The sequence below is a fragment of the Otolemur garnettii genome, unplaced genomic scaffold, assembly GCF_000181295.1.
Source record: "Otolemur garnettii isolate 467f Iridium unplaced genomic scaffold, OtoGar3 scaffold00090, whole genome shotgun sequence".
Classification (NCBI taxonomy): domain Eukaryota; kingdom Metazoa; phylum Chordata; class Mammalia; order Primates; family Galagidae; genus Otolemur; species Otolemur garnettii.
The window spans coordinates 987,646-1,011,418 of NW_003852485.1; the positions used below are offsets into that span (position 1 = coordinate 987,646).

At 36.7% G+C, this 23,773-nt stretch overlaps 1 protein-coding gene across 5 annotated transcripts in view; it reads left to right on the forward strand.

Annotated features, from left to right (window-relative positions):
* Nucleotides 1-23,773, forward strand: part of SLC4A10 (solute carrier family 4 member 10) — a 307,175-nt gene that overhangs the window by 219,792 nt on the left and 63,610 nt on the right. For all 5 annotated transcript variants that reach the window (XM_003795138.2, XM_003795139.2, XM_023516344.1 and 2 more), the window contains 6 exons: nucleotides 2,755-2,842; nucleotides 10,286-10,432; nucleotides 15,060-15,160; nucleotides 18,126-18,300; nucleotides 18,880-19,013; nucleotides 19,385-19,630. In XM_003795138.2, coding sequence (XP_003795186.1) covers nucleotides 2,755-2,842; nucleotides 10,286-10,432; nucleotides 15,060-15,160; nucleotides 18,126-18,300; nucleotides 18,880-19,013; nucleotides 19,385-19,630 — 891 coding nt within the window. The remainder of the gene's footprint in view (nucleotides 1-2,754; nucleotides 2,843-10,285; nucleotides 10,433-15,059; nucleotides 15,161-18,125; nucleotides 18,301-18,879; nucleotides 19,014-19,384; nucleotides 19,631-23,773) is intronic.

Here is a 23,773-nt window from a genome sequence, read left to right on the forward strand (position 1 = left end):
TGGTAAAAGAAGTGATCAAGTATTGGTCTTTTCTCAAAAATTAGATTAAACTATATACTAAAGAAAGGGAGGGTCTTGTGTATGGGCATGGTGGTCAAATTTAAAAAAATCAAAATTTCCAGGGTTTGACTTAAGCTTGAATGAGTAGGTCCTCAAAATACATGTAACCGCCCTTATTAGGAAAGTCTCGGCCATATCAAATATACTGTGGGTTTCAATCCTAGGCACAATGTGCCTCCCACACACGGGGCCTAAAAAATCCCTGGCAGTAATGTCATGGGACGGTGGTTGAATCCAAGTCAAAAGTACAAATTTAATTTTATTACCTGAAATTGTTTTTTATTTAACTACACATAAAAATTCATGGCTTAGGGATAATACAAACTGAATTGTGTTGTCCATAATATAAAGCTATCTATGGGTAAAATCATTAATAAAATGAAAAGGAAAAAACAGAATGCTGACTTTCGCAACCTGGGTTTCTAGCAATTTATCTAGGAACCTTGTTTGTTTTCTTTTTCTCTACATGGACTATCAAATGCAATACTTATATACAGAGAGCCTTTCACTCTAGTCCTGTTCCCACAGCAAAATAGGGCCCCTATGTAGGGCCCTATTTCCTATGTGACTGGTGCCCTTTGACGCCATAGCTGACTCAGATACTGTTTGAATGCCTCCTCTTCCAAACATTGAATGCTTTAGCCAAGTAAAAATGAGAATAGTTCAAGTGCTATGGGAACTGGGTTTGCAGAATAATGTTTCCTTTATAGAACCTTGGCCTTATAACAGATTACATCAGTCTATGCTTTGATTATATATAAGATATTCCAGAAATATGCAATGGTACAGTCAGAAAAGGCTTCATTTTGTTAAAACTCAGCTGACTTGAATGGGATTTCGTGTTCAAATGCCTATGTCTGACTGTGGTTTGAGGGAAGAACCTGGTTATCATTCAGGTTATAGAAAGAAGTTTCTGTTTATTCTGTTTGAAGACCACTGAGATTTCTGATAAACATCAACTTTTGTTAATAAATGACAAGGTTTATTTGAGCACACTGAAGTGGCATCGAACTGTATAATTAAGGCTGTGGATTTCTATGGACAGCCTATAACCCATGCAAAGTTTCTGGGAATCTGGGATTCAGCTTTAAGATGTCTACTAATCATAGAGGTGTTATTGTAGACGTTTAAAATTCCTTTTCAGTCTTCCAAGCAGGACATTCTCATTCACCATTTGGGAAGGTGTCTAGTGAACTATGTATGAGTAAATGATGGCTGTTTATGACAAGGATAGTTCCTGTATTTCAAAAGAAAAGAAAAATTTCCAGGAGTAAAGCCGTAATAGGGTTATATACTCTCACTTTGAAAACTGTCAGGTTTAGGTGACCTCATTTCATACTGAGATAGCGAAGTATGTGTAGAGAACAATGGAGAAAAATTAGGGGCACTGGAGAGCAACTGTATAAGGGGAAATTCAAAGACTAGACTATTTAGTTAGGAAAGGTGAAAAATGGAAGAAGATTAGTTAGACAAGTAGAATAAAGAAAGTCATTCAGGGTTTCTAATTATCCTTTCTTAGGAAGGCAAAGGGCACCCCATCAATATAATGGCAACACATACTAGAAATGTCAGAAAATAATCTTTTAGGACTTTATAAATAGCCCATGCAGCGGGAACCTGAAAAATAGCAAGATGTACATAGGTTAGGAAATTTCTTTAAAGTATTATACTTGATAAAGCATCTGTCACCACATTAAACTATTCCTGTTTTTAATGTATTGTGAACATTTCTATGTAGTAGGAATTGCTTGGATTCAATTACAACTCACACAAAAAATTGTCATATCCTCTAAGATTGTGCAATACATGCATTATGTACAAACAATTGCTATAGTTTATAACTAAATGAAGGGTAGAATTATGGTAATTATTTTAGTATACCTTATAAAGCAATTAATTAGTCTTCATACTTAATAATATAAACCGTTTAACACATTACCGCCATAGAATAATACTGTATAATATGGGGCATTCTTTAATTTTCACAATTTCCCTAAAGCACTGGCCTTCTCAGAGACAGGGCAATTACCACGTCTCTAAAGTTAAAGCATACATTGATTTCTTTAAAAGCACAAGTTGTGATGATGAATTTGACAAACCTTTGACCTAATTTAGATGGCATATTATAGTGTAGCTGCTATTTTTATTTCTTTAGCTTTGGAATTAATATATTGCTCCCCATTCTCTTCTGCCGAAGTGACTCCTTATAATACTTGTTTATCTTTAATATAGATTGTACACAAATCTACTGGTTTTCAACATATATTCTCTCCTCATTTATACTATTGTATTACTTTTTCCCCCTTTGAACCTACTATCCATTTTATATACACATACGGGTTTTCTTTCTTCCAATTTAGAAAGTTTTAATAAGATTTTGATTTTCTCACCTTTGTTTTCGAAGGATTCTAGAATTCTTACAATTCCCAGTAACAACTGCACAGGCTGTACAGACAACTAAATGGGGAAATACTGAGGTAAAAATAACCAGGCATTCCTATTGCTCCTGGGTCATACACATAAGAGTCAATCATTGTAAAATGTTCAAAATAATAATGGGCTGTGAAATGGACTGTGGCAGTATTTCAAGGCAAAATCCCTGTTTTCACTAATTCCTTTGACATGAGTGATTCTGTACTACTAAAAGTATTTTTATATTTCTATCTTGAAACATTTCTTTTCTCTTAATTACAGATTTTTGTTCATTCTTCTGGGACCTGTGGGAAAGGGTCAACAGTACCATGAGATTGGCAGATCAATTGCAACCCTAATGACAGATGAGGTATTTATTCTACTTCATTGGGAACATTATGCCCCACTAGGTACATCTAACTTTGTGGGTCCTGTTCTCATGACAGTTTGCTGTGAATCAGATTTCTCTGCATTGAATTCCATTCTCCCATGCTTCCACTATGAAATTTCCTTTGGAAAACTTTGTTCCAAAGGGGTAAGGGATTTATGCATTTGAATATAATATTTTAGAAAGAATTTCATATTCTAAAGAAAATTTGTTTAGTGGTACTTAGAATATATGAATTAATATTCCCATTATAGTATGTGTGTTGAAGTAAGTACCGTTGTTGTTATCATTGCAAATCTATTTTGAGGCAATACAGTTTTAAGGTCCAAAGGGAAAAAAACGATGGCGGTAATATCTGAATATTATATATATCTGGTATATATATGATGCCAAAAAGCTGTACAACACCTACCAACTCTCTAAAATTGCCTAAATACAGATGTTCTCGACCTGAGACTCTTTAGACTGTTAGAGGACCCATGCATGGATTTCAAGGGACTTGTAATCTGCCTGATATAGCACACAAATTCTTCTATGTAAAAAAATTAAATGTAGATAACTTTTTGGATTGGAAAAAGCTTTCATCAACTTCTCAAAGAGGTGGATGGCTCAGAAATGTAAGATCGTAAATATAAGAACATAGAGAGTAGTATCATGCGATTATTTTCTTTGATTCTTTAACACATTATGGAAATTTGTTCTCATTGTTAAAAGGAAGAACAGATGCAATAGATCACAGAAGGGGCATTGATCCAAAATTCAGTAGTAAATGAACAAATGGGGTTATACATTTTCTAGAATACCACCTAAACGATTTAGTAATGTATTTGTTGAAATACATGGTTGCAGATACTTGAAAATTCTGTAAGATGAGCTAGTTGGTATTGTCCATTACTTGTCTTAGGTTTGTTAAATATGAGTTTGTTTTTAGGGTTCAATAAATTCTTCTATATGTTCAAATTATATTTTGTTATTTAATATGAATTAGTTATTGATATTTACACACAGAAAACCAAAATCTGGAAGAGATAACTTTTTTATCAGTTTTGAGAAAGAACCAACATTTTACTGAGTCCATTAGTGCTCTAGAGTTAAAAGAAAAAGAGCCAAAAAAAATTATCACAAACTGCATGGCTTAAAACAAAGGTAATTTTTGAGGCCAGAAGTCTGATGTTAAGGTGTCTGCAGGGCCACACTCCCTTTTAAGGCTAGGAGAGGGTCTGTCTTTGTCTCTTCCATCTGTTGGTGGCCCCTGGTGGCTCCTGGTATTCCTCCACTTGTGGCAGCAGAGCTTTGATCTCTATCTCCATCTTCACATGGGCTCTACCCCTGCTGTAGCTCTGTTACATCTTCTCATTTTGTGTTATAAAAACATTTGCTATTGATTTAGAGCTCACCCTAATCTAGGAGGATTTCATCTTGAGACCCTTACCTTAATTACATCTGCAAAACCCTTATTTCTAATAAGTTAATGTTCTAAGAATACAGGTTGACATAAATTTTGGGAGGACATCATTCTCCACTAAAATGAGTACCTTAGTCTGTTTAGGAAATTTGAGAGAAGACAGGAGAGCGAATAAATGGCTTCTTAATGACCACAAAGCTTGTCTGATACATGTAGAATTCTCATAGTATATTTGCTTTTAGTGTTTCCATATTTATTAATATTTGCATTTTTATAGGACTACAAAATAAATGATACTGTGATTTTTACCCTAACTTTAAGTACTGTTGTTTTCATTTTTATGTTACCAGCCTTGGCTCCTTCCTTGTCTGTTTCTCCTTCCTTGTTATATCTTTCTCTCAGTTCACAAAAATGACCTATAATCTCCTATCTTTTAAAGAGAAAAAAATAAAAAGAAGGAAGGGAGGAAGGAAAGAAAGGAGATAGGGAGGGAGAAGGGAAAGGTACTTCTTAGCTGTATGATCTTGGATGAGTTAAATAATCTCAACTCTCTCTGCCTCAGTTTCCTCATGTTTAAACTGGGACTAATACTAATAGTACTTATTCTGTGTTGTTATTGTGATGAATATAATTTTATTGCCTACTATATATTGGAGATAAAGTAGAAGGAATTAACAGCATGGTCACTGGTCTCATGGAACAAGCCTGAAGTTGTCCTTGCCTCCTCTAGTCTTCACACCCCAAATCCAACCTGTCAGTGAATCCTCCTGGCCTGACAGTTACAATATACCCAAGATCCTCCTGTCGTCCTTCTCAAGTTCTGCACTGTCACCTGATTTTCACTATCACTTGGTCCATGTCACCATTATTATTCTATAATTGCAATTGCCTTTTAATTGTTTTCCTGCCCTTGGCCCACTTCATTCTATTCTCAGTGCAACAGCTAGAGTGATATCTCTTCTGCTCAAGACCCTCCATTCACAGTAAAAGTTCAAGTTCGTATGATGACCTACAAAGTCCTACAGGTTGTCCTTCAGCCTCTTCCAATCTTACTGCTCAGACTACTGCTCACTCCTCCCCAGGAAGTGGCCACTTTGCAGCTTCTCAAGCATGATAAGCATGTTCTGTACTGGAGATTGCTTCTGCCTGGAAAGCTCTTCCTCCAGGTAGCTGCAACGCAGCTGAAACACCTACTCATTGAAGGCTTTCTAAACTGTATTTAAAATTGCTGCATCTCCCAATCATACCCTTATTTTCTTTCCTTGCTTTGTTTTTCTCCTTAGCACTTTCCATCATCCACCTAAACACATACTCATTTATATTGTTTCTCTTTCGTCTCACCCCCATCCTTAGAGTGTAAGCTCCCTGAGGGCCTGGCTTTTTGCTGGCTTTGTGCACTGCTGTATCCCTAGCACTTAAATTGTTTGATAAACATTTATTAAATGTTTTAGCTAAGAAAACAGGCATTAAACATCTAATTATATAATTAACAATTAATTATAAGAAGTAATTATAATTACAGTGAAAGCTATCAAGAAGAAGGAGAAGGTGTTAGGAAAATATTAACAAAGTGTCTTATCTTCTTTAAGAGGGGGTCAGGGAAGGCTTTTCTGAGAAGTCAGATGTGTTAAAATCAGAATGTTAGGTTAGCTAGACAAAGAGAGGGTAGAAAAGCCATTTCAATTAGGTTATTGGTGAGATTGGTACTAGGAAAACAAGAGTAAACACTGTTTATAATTTAAAATCAAACAAATTGTGGTGTCTACTGTCTTTATAGACCTTTAAAATAATAGGAAGTCAGTTGTCAGATGAATTTGGACATTCATCTATCTAAAGTAGGGTATAGGATCATGGGGTCTCTCAAAGCAATTTTTTTTAAAAGAACAAAACTGTTTTATTAAAAGCTTTATTCATCCTGAATGTGATCACTGTGAAAATTCTGTTGACGTCACTTATCTGGGAAGGGCAAAGTGCTTTGCTAACTCTGGCCAATGGTCTTCACCACATACAAGGGCTTCAAGTGAGACATCACTTTTGTTCTCAAGCTGCAATGTTCTAAAAGGTGGCATAAGCCAGCTTTACTGTCCCCTGCACACACAGAGGTTACTTCCTCCCCCATAAGGTCTAGCTCTGGACCTTGGGCAGTGGTAGCAATCACGCCCATGACCAGGCAAGGGAGGGGCAGGAATTGAAATGGGAGAAGTTGGCCAAACACATAGATTTTTACATCTGTGAACTAACCCATAAGCCAAGGAATAAGAAGTGCCAGCAGATCAGAGGCCAATGGTTACCAGGAGAAAACAGCTCACTAAACAGACTAAGGGAATGGAAGACATGGAGAGGGGAAGGTCTGTTTCCCTTTGCAACAACCAAGTTTATGGGTGGATTTCCAACCATGCTTGTCATAGGGCACTTAATACATTCAGTGTTCTACTAAAATATTTTAGGAAATAGTATTACAGACACTGAACCCAATTACTATATCCATAGTGCTTTGTCATACCATATTATTTACAAAGCAGTGGCCTGGATTACATTGGTCCAAACCAAATATTAAACATACTTCCATTCTTAACTATAAGTTCTACTTCATTATCATGAACCTGGAGTGCTCTAAGAACTTTTCAAATGTCTCAGGAAAATGAGACTGAATTACTTAAAGCTTCCATAAAAGCTAGAAATACTCTTGAGGGAATGATACATCTCCCTCCTTCATCAATTGTCTTCTGTCAACCCACAAACCATTCTAATTTTCAACCAAGATGTACGATCAAATCAATACCTCAAAAGAACAGATGATTTTAGGCACTATAACAAGTGACCAGGTGATCTTGGAATTGTCCCAAAATGCTAATGTCTAGACTCAAATTTGTTCCTTATCCTGATGAAGAAGTAGGTATCTGTTTCATTACAAAGGTGATCCCCAGGCAAGAAGTCTGAGGTGGTCAAAGTCTTCAGTTCCCAGGACCTTGCCTGGGACTGTCTGCAGTACCAGTTCACTCACTTCTGAATGTTCCAGTGAAAAAAGTATTCTAGGAGACCAGGCTCACATCCAGCTTTCCTCCTTTTTTTTGCAAATGAAGCAAACCCTTGATGTAGGGGTTTACAGAACAGAATTTCATGGGATGCATGCTGTTCTTCCCAGGAAGTGGACAATACTTCCATTCCTTGATATGTAACAGTGACATCAGTGGGAAGAGTCGTCGTGAGGTCCTTATACAGCAATCTTGCATGAAACTAGAAAAACTGATCCCTTGGATCTACTTTGTAAGTAAATGACAGCAAGTTGCACAGTGAGTTTCTCTGCGGGGGGCCCATTCAGAAAGGCTGCAAAGTCACTCTGTAAAGCGCTATGCCTGCAAAAGGGCTTTCATATTTTCCTGTTTTCTTTCCAAATCTTCTTCCTCACTGATCTCCACTTTTTGGTCAGGTTCTACCTTGGCAATAGATGCTTTAACTCTGGCTTGAGATTGCTTCAGTTCAGCCCTCAGCTCATCTCTTAGAAACCTCGGTTTATGGCTCTTGGTTTCAAGGGCGCTTTCCACTGCCTGTGCACTCTGCAGCTCTTCAGATCGTTTACCTTACAGGATCTGTGCACTTCAGTCTCTAGTCTTTCCAAGTGAGCTAAGACACCTCCTTTGGATTCTCCCTCTTGACGTAAAGTATTCGCCTGCTCCGTCTCCTCAGATCCCCAAGAGCCTTCCCATTAAGCTGTCTTGACAGTGGTAATAGGGACCTAAATGTCCTTGCTCCCTGCCTCTGGTGCGCTCCCAAGGGCACAGCCCCCTTTGATCCCCTAGGTTTTCTAAACTGTCCTTCAGCCTGCCACTGTGGTCACAGTTTCGCCGGTCATTGGGGCTTCCTTTCCCTAACCTTCTCTTCCCTTGTTCATGCTAGCCAGGGCTCTCAAAGCAATTTTTTAAATTAAATGATATCAAATCAAGAAAAATTTCAAGAGGATTGCTACTAAGTGGAAAAGAATAAAGTCATTTGCAGTTCTAAGTGTTCAGATGTGGTCATGGGGCCAGGTAAAGATCTTTACAAGAATATATTCTGAGCCATAAAACCAATGGCTTGTGGCAGGGAAATCTGTGCTTTTACAATTTTAAGAAAAATCTCTTTCTAAAAGTACAACTAAGCTATGAACGTATCTTTGATATTTTCATATTATCCTAAACAAATTACTATGTATTTGTTATATCAGTGATACTTTGTATAGTGCTTTTAGTTGGAAAAGTCAAGAAAACATCTTTTAAAATGTTCGATATCACTTCAGCAACAGTTTAAACTGAGTATCAAATCAGAAGTTAAAACAAATGACCTAGAAATGGAATAGCACCTTTGAAAACAGGATTTTCCTGGAAATGTTGAGATCTGATTACTGTCATATAGGTCAGCATAAAGAATAATATAGGCATCCCTAATCTCACGTATTTGTTCGATTTCACTTTATGTGAAATAAAAAAAAGTATTAGAAATATTTATGTTTACTGTAAATTACTTTTTCCTCTTTAGCTTTATTTTTACTTTCTTGTAAGTGTATCATTCTTATATATGCTAGGCAGAAGAGATTAGGTTATGCAGCAGGAATAAACAACAAAAATCATGATGACTTAGAACAATAAAGGTTTATTTCTGTAATAGTGAATGTCCATCACAAGCTGGCAGAGACTTCGCTTATAGTGATCACTCAGCCACTCAGCCTGAGTTTCTATCTATACCTGTATATTCTCGGTCACTAAACAGGGAAAAAAAGAGGAAATATGATAAGTTACACATTGTCACTCAACTTCCATTCACAAATGATATATACACCTAATTAGAACCTGCTTAATTCAAATACCAAACAAGGGAAGGAAAGACATATATCTAGAAGAATATCTGGAATGTCCTTGAGCAGTTGTAATAACTACCACAATGCATGTGTGTGTGGCATGGCCGGTGGGGAGGGCAGAGGTGTAAAATGCAAGTCAAACTGTGGATGGAAATACGCTTTCTGCACTGTATGGATGTCATATACACTGGGCCCTCCATATCCATGGATTCCACATCCTCAGATTCCATCAACCACAAATCAAAAAAGAAAAATACTCAAGAAAAATAACCAATAAAAATAAAAATAATATGAATAGAAAACTGTGCAATATAACAGCTATTGGCATTAATTAAATACTAGAAGTAATCTAGAGATAATGTAAAGTGGAGCTGCTCCTCGACTTTCAGTGGGTTATGTCCTGATAAACCCATCCTAATATGACATACGATATTTTCAACTTAAGATAGATTTATACAGACTTAACCCCATTAAAGTTGAGAAGCATACTAAATGCATATCACTTCTGAACCTTAAAAAAATCAAAAAAATGTAAGACAAACCATAGGAAGTCAGGAACCATCTATATATGAGAGAATGTCTGTAAGTTCTATGCAAATACTACACCATTATATATAAGGGACTTGAGCCTTCATAGATTTTAGTATCCACAGGAAGTCTGGGAAACAATCTCTTGTGGATACTGAGGGATGACTACATATATCCAAAAAATACTAGCTTATAAACTAATTATTCTCAAAATTGAAACAAAGCTAACCTTTCAAATTAGGTTATATATGCCAGGATATAAATATTGCTGAAATTTCTAAAACCTTCTACCAATTTTGATTTCTAATTTTAAGCAAGGGCTTTCTCATGAAAGTTTGACTTTCCCACACATAAATAACCTTTGCCTAGCTTAAATCATTCACTCTAGTTTAATGGACCACCTTTCATCTTCCTTTTCTTTCCCCTTGTTACTTGCCTTAAGAAATTTCATTGTCCATCTTACATGCTAAGAAAAATAGGTATCTGTGTGTACTGATGAAACTAAATTATAATGTTGCACATTATAAACTTTGTTATTCTCAGAGCTGCCTATTTCTTCAAATTGTTATAATCACACGTGAGCTACCAAAAACACTGAAGATGTCAGGATTTTATCATTATTTCTTAGCTACATATGATGTCTCTGTTCTTTCTAAAGGTATTCCATGATGTTGCTTACAAAGCTAAAGATCGTAATGACTTGGTCTCAGGAATTGATGAATTTCTGGATCAGGTCACTGTTCTCCCTCCTGGTGAATGGGATCCAAGCATTCGAATAGAACCTCCCAAAAACGTTCCTTCCCAGGTATGTATATTTGAAAATATTCTTTAAAACTTCATCACTTTGTTTTCTTTTAAATGTGTGTCCTAAAATATTATAACTATCAAAAATACTCAAATGATTTAAGTTATAACCTTTAATAAAGCAGTGGCATGAAGGTCCAAAATTTTCCTGGGTGCCATCCAACACACTTCACTGAGACACTTGGCATTTTGATAATAAGCTACCAAATAAAACGGTCCCATATGTCTAGAAAGGTTTTAGACCCAACTTAAAATTATAAATTTGTGTGGATATATGGCATAAAAAATTATGAAAATTCTGCCTGTGAAAATCTAGTGTGTATTTTAATCATCATACAATTTAGAAAGGTAGAAATAAAGAGTACTGGGCTTGTTTGCAATCATTTACTTATTGCAGGCATTACTGATGAGAGTGGTGGCCCATTCCTACTGCATCTGCCTCCCATAACCCTCCCAGTCATCATGCACTCAGCCTTGCCTTTGGCCCTTGCTTTATAAATTATAGCTTGGTCTGACTGTGCTGCCCTATTTGAAGTGACAGATGGCCTAATTGACCTGGCCCAGGACGTAGAAGGTTAGCCGGAGTTGAGCAAATGAGCAAGTGTACCTCTCAAAGAGGAGTACTTAAAAAGGTTATCTCAAGCCCACTGTTATTTTAAAGAAAATACTCTGATATCTCATTTCTAGCCCACTATCATTTTAAAGAAAAGAATCTGATATCTCATTTCTATATTTTTATTCTGAGGCCATTTTGTAATTATTAAAGTCTGTCTTCTCTTCTCAATAGTTTAAAACTGCAGCCATATATGTCAGCTGATCTATTATTAAAATAAAAGCAGTTGCTTCAGAAGTAATTATAAGAGTTATAGATTATCTCATTTCTTGTATACAACTTTGCATAATGTAATGCTTCCTGAAGTAATGATAGAAACTCCTTAATTGATGTTATTTAGAGATATTCAGCAAAAATGTTAATACATTAAGACTAAGTTTCCAAATGTCACTGTAATACCAATTTGTTCTTCAGACATTGAAGGTTTAGTTAAGCAATTTCAAAAACACTTTATTTTTGAAGAATACTGTCTTTGAAGCAAGTTGAGGTCTGGAAGGTCTGTAATTTTTATTATCTTTATGAGACCCTTTAACATCAGAATTAATTACTGGATTCTGGGTATTAGGAGGCAGTAGTAGAAAGAACATTAAATTAAAAACCAAGGCACCTGGGTTCTGCCATTATCCATTTGTATGACCTTGAACAAATGCTTTCGCCTCTCTACTGGTGTTTGTAAAGGTGCTGTCCAACAGAACTTTCTGCAATGATGGAAATATTCTACATCTAAGCCATCTAATAATCAAGCCACTAATGAGCACTAGGAACGTTGCTACGACAAGTGAAGAACTGAATTTTTCATTTTAATTAACTCGAAGTTAAGTAGATGTGGGGTTGGTGGTTATCATCAGACAGCACAGTTCTGTACAATGAGTTTGCAGTAGAGACACACTGTATGCTACTTTTCAACATTAATACTTTTAAAATATACTCTGTAATTAAATAATAAATAGTGTGAGTCCATTCTTTATTATTTGGCATAAAATTAATATACATTAAACACCCTGACCCCATGCCAATCGAAGGTTTTTATTCTTTTGAACTGTGAAAATCACAGCATTTCTAAAACTTTGTCCTTTCAGTTAAGACAAGAATAACTTGTCACCTCAAAGGATAACCCTGAAAATATTCATTAGAACGTTGCGTCAGTCATTGTAATCACTCTAAAGCAGTGGTTCTCAAACTTCTTAATGCCGCCATGTATTTTCATTGTTACAAAGGGGTCGCAATCCACAGGTTGAGAACCGCTGCTCTAATGTTTGTGTGCCCTCAACTTCTTTGCTTTCCTTTCATGCCATGTACTTGCCTGTCAAAACCACAACCCTGTGAGAATCCAACTCTACTTTGTACCTGTGTTCATACAGCCGAAGCTGGAGGAAAACATTTGACTACCATGCTGTTCTCAGTAAACTCCTGACCACACACCTCAAGTGCACCCTTCACGTTGCATGGATATCACTTGTTTTTCTCTCCTCAAATCTCCAGCACATCACTTTTGGCCCTCTCTCTTGTGTGGGATTTGTCTCCTACTTCCCCCAAGAAATTTGAAATAATTAAAAAAGAACTTCCATAGACTCCCACCAGCATAAGCATCCACCTGCCAGTACCTGCATCCTTATACTGTGCTTTCCCATGTCACTGCTGATAAACTACCTTACAGCAGCCTTCAACTTGAGTAGTAGAACCTGTCTCCTTACATCTCATCTACTCAAGAACATTACCGCTTAGCCTCTTTCTCCTCTACTTTTTTTTGTATTATATCATTTTTATTAGCATATAACATACTGTTAATTCACCAGTTTAAAAAAATAGAACTCTCTTGATACCACTACCCAGCCAGCTACTCTTCTTCATTCCCCTTTGCAACAAAATGCCACAGAAGGGTTTTCCGTGCTACCTGCATGGATTCTCTCCTCCAATTCTCTCTTAACTCTACTTCAGTAGGCTTTTGACCCTACCACTTTGCCAAAATCGGTGAAGTTACCAATAATCTCCACAGTGCTAAATCCCATGCTCAGTTCTTAGGCAGCATTTTATCTAATTTATCTGCCCGCAGCATGTAACAGAGTTGATACCTCCCTTTTCCTTGGTCTACTTTCTTTACTTCCAAAACCCCATACCCTTTTAGTTTCGTCATTATAAAACAAAGAGTTAACTTATCTCAAAAGGAGTAGTTCCCCTAGAAGACCATATAATATCACTTGCTTTCTCAAACTTGTGGAAGCTATGAGATGTTTCTCTGGCGACTGGGAAGGAGGTGGTGGAGGCCAATTTTAAGTCCCTTTACTCATGTATCCTATTTACCTATAAAGACAATTTCTACATCAGTTATCTTTGAACTTCAGTCTCATTGTATCCATCCATATACCTTGGGAAACTGTACAAATAGTAAGCAATAAACTTCTTATATTTCAAAACCCACTTTTATCATATTATTCTATCTAGATGTCCCCTTGTATGTCCGATCAGTTGATGAGTCGCTTTTGTTCTTCACCTTTATGCTAAGTCGATTTTAGAATTGTGTTCAAGTAAAAATCTTAATTGCACCAATTAAAATTTATTTTACTATCCTTTGAACGGCTTTTGAACACGTTGGTGTGTTCTAAGATCATTGTAGGTAGGATTTTTAGGTAGCACTTTCTGTTTTTTAAAAAAAGTCTCTGTCACTAACAAAAGTGGGCATTATTACCTATGGGAAAACAAAACAACGCTTAACCTATCTTCTACCTAATCTCTCTTAATGAGTTCAATTAGAAGACTTTTATTTTTTTTTTTTAAGACAGAGTCTTAAGCTGTTGCCCTGGGTAGAGTGCTGTGGTGTCATAGCTCACAGCAATCTCAGCCTCTTGGGCTTAAGCAATTCTCTTGCCTCAGCCTCTCTTGCCTCAGCCTTAAGCGATTGTCTTGCCTCAGCCTCCTAGCTGGGATTACAGGTGCCTGCCACAACGCCCAGCTCTTTTTTGTTGCACTTGTCATTGTTGTTTAGCTGGCCCTGGCCAGGTTTCATTCCCACCAGCCTCGGTGGTGTATGTGGCTGGCACTCTACCCATTGAGCTACGACTGCCACCTTTTTTTTTTTTTCAGTAGTCTTTGGACTTCTCTGAGTCAGAAAGACCCATATTATGGATTACTTCCTGGTTAGAAAGACATCAGTGAGGATATAATTTATTTTATTTTGTTTGATTTCATTTTTATTTTATTGAGACAGGGTCTGACTTTATCACCTAGGCTACAGTGCAGTGGTGTCAGAATAACTCACTGCAGTCTCAAACTACTGGACTCTCTAAGTGTTCCTCCTCCCTTAGCCTCCCAAATAGCTGAGACTATAGGTTCACGCCACTATACCTGGGTCATTTTTCTATTGTTTTTTGTAGAGATAAGATCTTGGTCTCATTTAGTCTGATCATGAACTACCGACCTCAGATGATCTTCCCACCTTGGCCTCCCAAAATTCTAGGATTACAGGCATAAGCCACTATACCTGGCCCAGGAAATACACTTTTAAAATAGTGATAAATAGCTTTAATGTTTATTGGTTGAACTATACCAGGCATCTAATGCCATCATGACTAACACTTCCCCACTCCCACCCTGGTCTCTCTCTGCCCCTTCCCTTTCTTTATACTTCCTGTTTCTATTTAAGTAGAAAGAATAAGTTTATTCTTTTTCCACCACCAATGCTTTTTTCTTGCCCACCTTTGCAACTCTAGCATTCCTAAAAATAAATGACACACACTAGACATTCAATTAGTATTAGTTGAAAGAATAAACACCCATCACCTCATTTAATTCTGTCAAGCACGCTGTAAGATATGTAACTGTGTCTCCCAGTAAATGGAGGAGGGATCTGAAGCTGTAGGAGGCTCCATAACTTCCCCTAGTTCAAGCAGCAAATAAGTAACAACTCCTTGGTTGTAAGCCACTCTGTATATTGCTTCAAGAGGGAAAAAATGTTACTGTTGGTAGAACTAACGCCTGAAATTGAAACAAAAAAACAAAACAAAGAAACTCCCTGCAGGAGAAGAGGAAGATTCCTGCTGTGCCAAACGGAACAGCAGCCCACGGGGAAGCTGAGCCCCACGGAGGACATAGTGGACCTGAACTCCAGCGAACCGGAAGGTTAGTGAAAATCACTTGTGTGGGAAATCAAGAATCAAGTGACATACCATTCTTATCTGTCAGGAATTTTAAGATCTATTTTGTTTTATGCTTTTAATACCTACCTTTGGGGGGGTGAAAATGCCAATTAATTTGATTTCTGTGAAGTTACTAATGATTGTCATTACTGTTAAACTAAAACCATTCCATTTTATCTTACCGAGTCTTTCATTTTGCTATGCATAAAATGCATTCCCAGATTCTTAGAATAAGAAAACTGTCAATTGACTCTTCCAAAAGAGCCCGTTAAAAGCGTCAAGTTCAAGATAGAAATAAAACTGAATACCAAGAGCTCAAGTCTTGTAGACCCTATCTCATTAAATGCAAGTAGGATGTATATAATGGTATTTTTTATTTTTACGGCTGTGATTTGAAAGAGCTATATGATTTATTTTTCTAATCACACATCTTTGAAGAGATGAAAGCTTCAATTTATTTCTTAAAATGGTTCTTTATGGTTTTTTGACAGCTTGTCTCTCTCCAAGCAATGTGTGAGCAGAAAATCAGAAACCCTTGGGTGGGTCTCTCTTCGGGGAACGTGTGCGCACAGCCTCTGTTATAATTAAAGGCTGTTGCAAAGGCTTTGCAGGCTTGGTGCTCCTGCCCTCAAGGCCGTTTCCTGTACTGCTTGCAACGTGTCCTCTAAGCTGACTTTCCTGTTCCTGACAACTCTGTATTTTAATTCTGTGTTCTTTCCCTTTACCTATGTGTTGTCTCTGAGGAAATGTCCTTTACCGTCTTCCTGGGGTGTAATACGTAATTTGAGATGGTTCAAACCATTTTTTCCTTTTCCCTGCACTGGAAGCTCTGTTACTCATTCTGTTTGCTTTCATACTTTCAAATGCTGTCTTTTTTATTTTCGGTGGTATTTTTTTTTTTCTCTTTCTCAGGTGTAACATGCCACATAGCTTAGATTTTTTTCGAAGTTCACTTTTTCCTTACTGCTTCCTAAATCCTCCCAGGTCACCAATATCCGGTATCTTCGCTTCTCCAGAGTTCTTCCACAGATTCTGTTGCTGACATGACTTGAAGTATCCATTACTCATCTGCTCTCCTGGAGTTGCTGGTGTACATCTGGGCTGCTCTTGCACTGTTCTCTGTAATGAACTCCCACTTCCGGATTTAGATTTTTACTGCTTAAAAGCACATTTATGTCATAGTCACATAACAGCTATTCAGACTAATGTACGCTCTAATCAGTAATTAGAAAGCAATGATCTAATATACAGTTGTATTCAAAACTATAAATATTAATTACTAATCAATAGTTCATAACCACGTCAAATTCTTCTCGGGATTAGGTGGGATGTAAATCATAAATGAATGTGTAAATAGACGAGTAGAGTAAATCTGCCCTGAATTATAGCTTTGACAGGTTAACAAGTTATTCAGAAAGGATCCCCCAAATTAACATATGCATATGTTTTACCAAACACAGGGAGTGGAACCTAAGGTCATCCGTGAGTGTGTGTAAATTTCACAGGTTCTCTACAAGCTTCTCTGAGTTTCAAACATCCTTTTTGTTTTTTTTTTTTAATTGAAATTTCACTCTTCTCAACCCTCTCCTACTCCATATCTCCCTGATGGAAGCAGTTAGTAGGAAGGCATAATGATTCTATACCCACATACTAGTAAGATAGTTACCAATATATAACTATGAGGTCTATATCATATCAGGGAAATTAAAAATAATGATAAAATTTTCACTGATTCTGAATACATACACTTTTCAAGGCTAATCAGAATTTATTTCTCAAGAGAATAATCATTTTTGAGGTAATTCTAGGACTACCAAATGAACATTCTTATCTATAAAATAGGTAATGAAAGTTTAACATTTTTGTATGATCCAAGTATATTAAGCCTTCTGGCAGTATTTTAGAACATTATAGGTTTTTCACCAGTAGCTTTCATGTAGGAACTTAATCATAGTCTTATTCAATTGAATATCACATCTTTATTTCATTGAGCCCAATGGACTTTCAGTAGTCAGGTGTCAAGTCTACATAGTATTATGAAATGTCCACAGAATGAGAATGTCTATTTATTAAAGCTCTCTTTTCTAATAGGTTAAAAAAAATTAATCCTCAAATTTTAAGTATCACTTTATAGCTTAATAACTCTTTCCCCCAAAATATCCTCCTTCAGATGTTTCTGTGTGGTTGTAGAATTTGTACCATGTAAAATCATTATTGTTCTTGCAAATCATAGATGTTGGCAGATGAGAAAGACAATAGTTGATCAAAATTACATTTATCTAGTTTCGTTGTTATAAAGTCCCCTCCTCTGCTTTCCTAAAACTGACAACAACTCTGGAACCTATGTCTTAAGTTTCCTATAAGGCCATTTAAATATCTCCCTGGAACAATATCTGATGAGGGACATTTTAATTTATTGTTATTTTTTATTTTTGGCAGAGAGAGTAGCTAACCAAGGTTAAATATGCTTTAAATATGCTTTTTCTCTCTCGGGTGATGTTCACTACTGGAGTATACGAAAGCCACTTAACTCTCCCTCCCTCACTTTCTGCCACACTAAATGGAATGTAAACAATTAGAAAATGCTGCCAATGGTTGAGGATGGTAGGCCTGAGTTTAGGAGGAGTAGGCTGAGGTAGAAGTGTCACAGAGATTAGAGTGATCTTTGAATCTCCTTATTTGAATTTTGATTGGTGAACAGCTCTGAATCTTGTTTGAGAGAACCTGGGATTTTTGTTTGTTGGCACAATATCTGGTTAGGAATTGAGGTAACCTAGAGGCGCACAGCCGTCCCTGTAGATCCTGGTAATACAATGTAGCAGGTTAATGTGGGTCTCACTTCTGCTGATGGAAAACATTACTGTGACCTGGCAACAAAGCAAATGAGCATTTGATTTGTGGTTTTTTTTATATTTGTATTTCACTATTGTGTTTTCCCCCTATCTTAGGATTTTTGGGGGACTTATTTTAGATATCAAAAGGAAAGCTCCATACTTCTGGAGTGACTTCAGAGATGCTTTCAGCCTGCAGTGCTTAGCGTCTTTTCTGTTTCTCTACTGCGCGTGTATGTCTCCTGTCATCACGTTTGGAGGACTGCTGGGAGAAGCAACTGAAGGGCGCATAGTACGTACTACGCTTTTCTCTCAACTTTGAAACTCAGTCCGTACTTAGCATTCATAGTTAGATGAGTGAGCATTTAATTTTGGATCCCTTTAATAAATGGTCTGGCAGACAAACTTCATACAAATTTTCGGAAGGGTTAGTGGAACTGTTGTGATATGGGTGTGGAATATCTCAGAATAACTATTTCTGAGGTTTATACCAGGTTCTAGCTAATACCTTGCCTGCGGCCCCCAGGACTCAGCTAGCTTCAGCTTCAGTTCTTACCTCACAAGAGAGCCATTTGCCGTATACTTGGGCCATCTTCCTATTGACACTAATCCTGAATCTATTTAAACTTTTGATAAGGCAACAGGAACATGAGGTGGGAAGGTGGTGAGGACAGCTGCCCATTTGCTAGCATTCATTTTCTGCTTACTGTTGGGCCGGTTTTCTCATGTCCCTCCCCCACATCCTGCCCAGGTTTGCTAAACTTTTCAGAATGGAGGAGAAAGTGCATCCCCATGTATTAAACATTTTCTCCCTAGTTACAGTGGCTGCAAATACAGCTTAGGTAATGGAACCATTTGTATCTCTATACAGAGTGCCATCGAATCTCTCTTTGGAGCATCCATGACCGGGATAGCCTATTCTCTCTTTGGTGGACAGCCTCTTACCATATTAGGCAGCACAGGACCAGTTCTGGTGTTTGAAAAGATTTTGTTTAAATTTTGCAAGTAAGTGTTATGTACTCTTGGCCCTTAGCCCCTCTCTTTTTCTTCGCTGTATTTATGCTTCTCCCTGCATCACTTTCGGAGCACTGTTGGGAGAGATGGAAGCGGCTGGTTCAATTTGTCATTCTTATCTCTCCATGGAAATAAAGGAAAAGTGAAAGATGTATGTATATTGTTATTTGATATTTATAAAAAGTAAGATGAAGTTTTGTCCCCTTAGGTGTTTCCTTTAGACAAAGTCTTGAGTTTAGATACTCATGGGATGCGACGTTTATTTACCAACTCCCTGAATTACACTTATTATCATTGATTTAAATAGTGTCAAGCTGTTAGATGACCTTCTTCCCACTGTTCTTTCCTTTTCCTCCTCCTAGAGAATATGGGCTGTCGTACCTATCTTTAAGAGCTAGTATCGGACTTTGGACTGCAACCCTGTGTATCATACTTGTGGCCACTGATGCAAGTTCCCTTGTCTGCTATATCACCCGGTTTACTGAAGAAGCTTTTGCTTCTCTGATTTGCATCATTTTCATTTATGAAGCGCTGGAGAAGTTGTTTGAGCTCAGTGAAGCATATCCGATCAACATGCACAATGATCTGGAACTGCTGACGCAGTACTCGTAAGTACCGTTTCCCCAGTTGGAGGTTGGACTCCGCTTGTTACAAATATTGCTATTGTTTTAAGAAATATGAAGAACTTAGTCAGCGGAGAATGTGCCTTAAGTTGATTCATGACCTAAATCCTGGGCTCTCAGAACTGAATGGGCTTTTGAAAGTCGTCTAGTCAGCCGCTCATCTGCTCTTTGTGTTCTTCTTATTGGTATATTCTCTGCCAAGACTGTCTCTTTAAAGTTCCATTTCTCAAGTATTCTCAAAAAGAAGGAGACGATCAACCAAGTCAATTTTAATATGCACAAATTTAGCTTTTGTAAAATATATATATCTTGGTCTTTCTTACAGATGTTTTTGATTTACTCTAATCCAAAGAAATATAGTAATAAACATGTAAGACTTCAGGGAGGCTTAGACCGGTGAGGTAAAGAAACTCACTGGGTCTAAATTGCACTAGCTTGAGTTTTAAAAGTGTGATACAAACAAATCACTGAGTTCTATTTTGTTGTGGAGATTTTTAACATTTATGATGGAAATACTCAGGTATGACTTGTCGAAGCTGATGTTGCAGTTAAAGGCTAAAAATGAGATTGGACCTGTCGCTGCTCTTTCTAGTTTTGGTGTGACAGTGGTCTGCAATTTCTGTAAGGCTTCATCTGCAGATTATGTGTGGCCATTAAGTGAATCTTTTGTTTAATTTAAGAATTTTTTGTAGTATTTATGCATAGACTTTTTTATACAGCAAATATTTGAAGCAATATATTCATTATCAGACACTTAAAACCTCTGCATCATCCACCAATGCTTTTCCTATAAACGGCTTAGGTATGGACTCAAGTCCTTGGGGAAAATGTTATCTTTTTTTACTACTAAAATTTTAAATTACTGAAATTAGGCCAAAACAGCACAATGCTATAATTTTGTTTAGAATTATATAATGATACAACGTTAAAAATAATAATTTTTAGTATGCTAACTTTTTTATTGGTCTTCAGATAATAGTGTTAAACAGTGCACCCCTTCTTTTAGACAAGAAAAATCAAAGAGGAAATATTAATGTAAAATAACTTTACCCTTCAAAGCAAATAGGGAGAGTATTTTGAGAATGATCAAGGAGAGACTGAAGCTAGATGTTAGGGACGCTCGGGAAGCAGGCAGATGGGAAGAGCGGTTTGATCAGAACCAGAGATGACGTTCCTACATGCCATTCCATTTATCTTTACTTGAAAAGGGAGCATGTCACTGAATTTGGATGCCCATGTTGGGGTGTACAATTCTCTCTGGTTGGATTTTCAAACCTACTACATGCCAGGAACTACGGAGGTGTGGGGGAAACCATGATGAATAATAATCTGTGCTCAATGCGTTTCTGGGTCAGCAGGGAACGTAGACAAGCAGATAGCATAATGACATGAGTGTTATGTTGAGAGGTTGGTACAGGATGCTGTGGCTCCACATTAGAGAAGCACCTCACCCACAGTTAGTGTTCAGAGAAGGATTTCTGGAAGAAGTGATACAGAACAAAAAAATCAGTAGGGGTTATGAAAGTTCTGACGAATAGAGCAGAAAGTGGCTCAGAGTGCATGCGCAGGCCTGTACGAGACATTCATGAAAGCTTTGAAATATGGCAGGTCCCTAAAGTTGTCATGCATAGGGACAGTGGGAAATTAGAGTTAAGAGTACCTTTATTTACAGAAGTTCATTACAAAAGTGTACAAAGAGGCGGCCAATATAGAGAGAGTATTTTGTAAAGTAATATATACTGCAGTAAAACAAGAAATTAAACTATTTTCTGCATAAAACGTTTACTCTGTTTCATCTAACTCCACACGACCCTTTTAATGGCTTTTTTGTCATTGTGACCTTTTGCACCAAATCAGATGTTAAGTGTCATTGTACTAATACTCACCTAAAGTTTTCTATTTCAGATGATGCTGGCCTCATAATTTTATAGTTTTTATTAGAAAAATTCCTGTAAACTGTTACAGCTGGGACATAACATGTCTGAGACCGTGATCTTTGAAAACTAACTGTACCTAGAACGCCACATATCTTCAGTTCACTTGTAAGAAAAGGGCATCATGTTTAGGATCGACATTTCATATATTCTTTATTCCTTCTGTATTCAGATTCCCTTAAATTCATAATTTACCAACCGAATAACAAAATGTCTTAGGTTTTTAAAAAGATTTTCCTAGTTCCTCTGGCATCCTAACCTTATAATGTGGTAATATGTAGACCTTATATTTGAAGATATAAGCTTTTCTTTCATTGTGCCAAGAGCAAGTGTCAAGATAATCTATTTAGTTTTGAGAATATATACGTTATACCAGATGATCAAGCTGAATATGTCAAGTTAGCAATAAGTAATGAGTTTGTGGGAATAATTTTTTCTTGGTTGCTTTGATTTTAGGAAATGGCAAAAATAGAATGAAGTGTTCTGCTTATGTAAGATGAAATGTTCCTTCAGTGTATAGTAGTAATCTAAAATTCTTAAGGATGGCTAGCTAAAGAAAGATGAAGGAACCCTATCCGTGTTTTGCAATTGCTTAGGCCAAAGTAAAACACAATCTATTACTCTTATTTGTAATACACAGTTTTATAAGTAACACACTTTTATATACATAAAGTTCACGTGCAATTTAAAATAGTTGACTATTTTAAATGAACTTTATGGACACACTGTGTATATATATGTGTGTGTGTGTGTGTGTGTATAAAAAGACTTCAGTTAAATAAAATACAATAATTACTAAGTTGTCAAAAGAGAGATTTCACAACTAGGTTAGCAAAATGTTTTCATTTTTTTCTGTTTCTTTTTTGTTTTATGCAATACTCAACCCTCTACAGATCAGGACAGTGAACTGTCCTGAATAAATGTTATTTACTGACTGACATTATACCCATAGAAGAACATCCTCTTCCTCACCTCCTTAACCAGATTTTAACCTCCCTCGAAGTAGAAAGCATGTAACAATGTTACTCCCTTAGTCCAAGCATAATACTGTCAGTATAGTTAAGTGATATGTGTATTGATTAATGGAACATGTTGCAAAATAACTTACATCACCTGACCAGTCTTGTTAAGCAAGTGACAACAAGCTTGCTTGTTTACATTTTCTTTAACAGTCCTCTCAAACATTTCACCTGGAAGTTTGGAATAAATTTGACCTAGTATGAAAATACTGACATGGGATTAAGACATATAAATTTGTATTCATGACACTAGTCGTGATTTAAAATTTAGACAGGGTATCAACATGGCAACAAAATAATGTGAAGGGACCAAGAGAAGCAGGGCTGCAGCTCATAGCAGAACTCCAAAGTTGATCAGATAAGTGGGAAGAAAGGAAATGACAGGGAAGGTATCAGAGTTCCTGGGCCTTTTACCACTCGCTACTCAAAACACAAAGAATGAAACAGATTGAGAGAAACCTCTGTGTCTCAGCTTTTTAAATCACATTTTTTTTTTTTTTTGGCTACATATACACTTGACTAAATTTACCCGTAATTTCTTGCAACACAACTTTGTAATTTTTATCTATTCAAGTAATATCTGTGTACTTCCATGAGATTAACCTTTTTTCCAGCTCAGCTCATATTTATTGGTTTTCTTTTCAACTATAAGGCCTTTTATAATTTCTTCTTTTAATCAATTTTTAAATTATATTTTTGTATTGGCTTTATTGAGATATAATTCACATACCATTCAATTCACCTATTTACATTGCAGAATTCAGAGGTTTTTAGTTATCCGCAGAGTTGTATGACCATCATTTCAGTCAATTTTACAATATTTTCATCACTCCCAGAAAGAAACCTTATCTGTTTCCACTAAAGATCACTTTCTATTTCTCCTAATTTCCTCCCCCAGCCTCAGATAATCGTCAGTCTACTTTCTGTGCAACTTCTTTTTTTCATGAGCTTAATCTTAATAATGATAGGTTATGACTATGAGGCATGCCTTAGTACCCACTGTACCTGGCAAAATGGTCGGGACATACAATATTGACATATGTGTTCATACTTTTACGTTTCTGAAAACTCTTCTTACAACTGATATGCACATTTGACATAAAGATTTCCCCCTCAACAAGCTGATTTTTAGAAAGTGAATTATCTGACGGCTTAGCATCAAATAAATAGTAGGT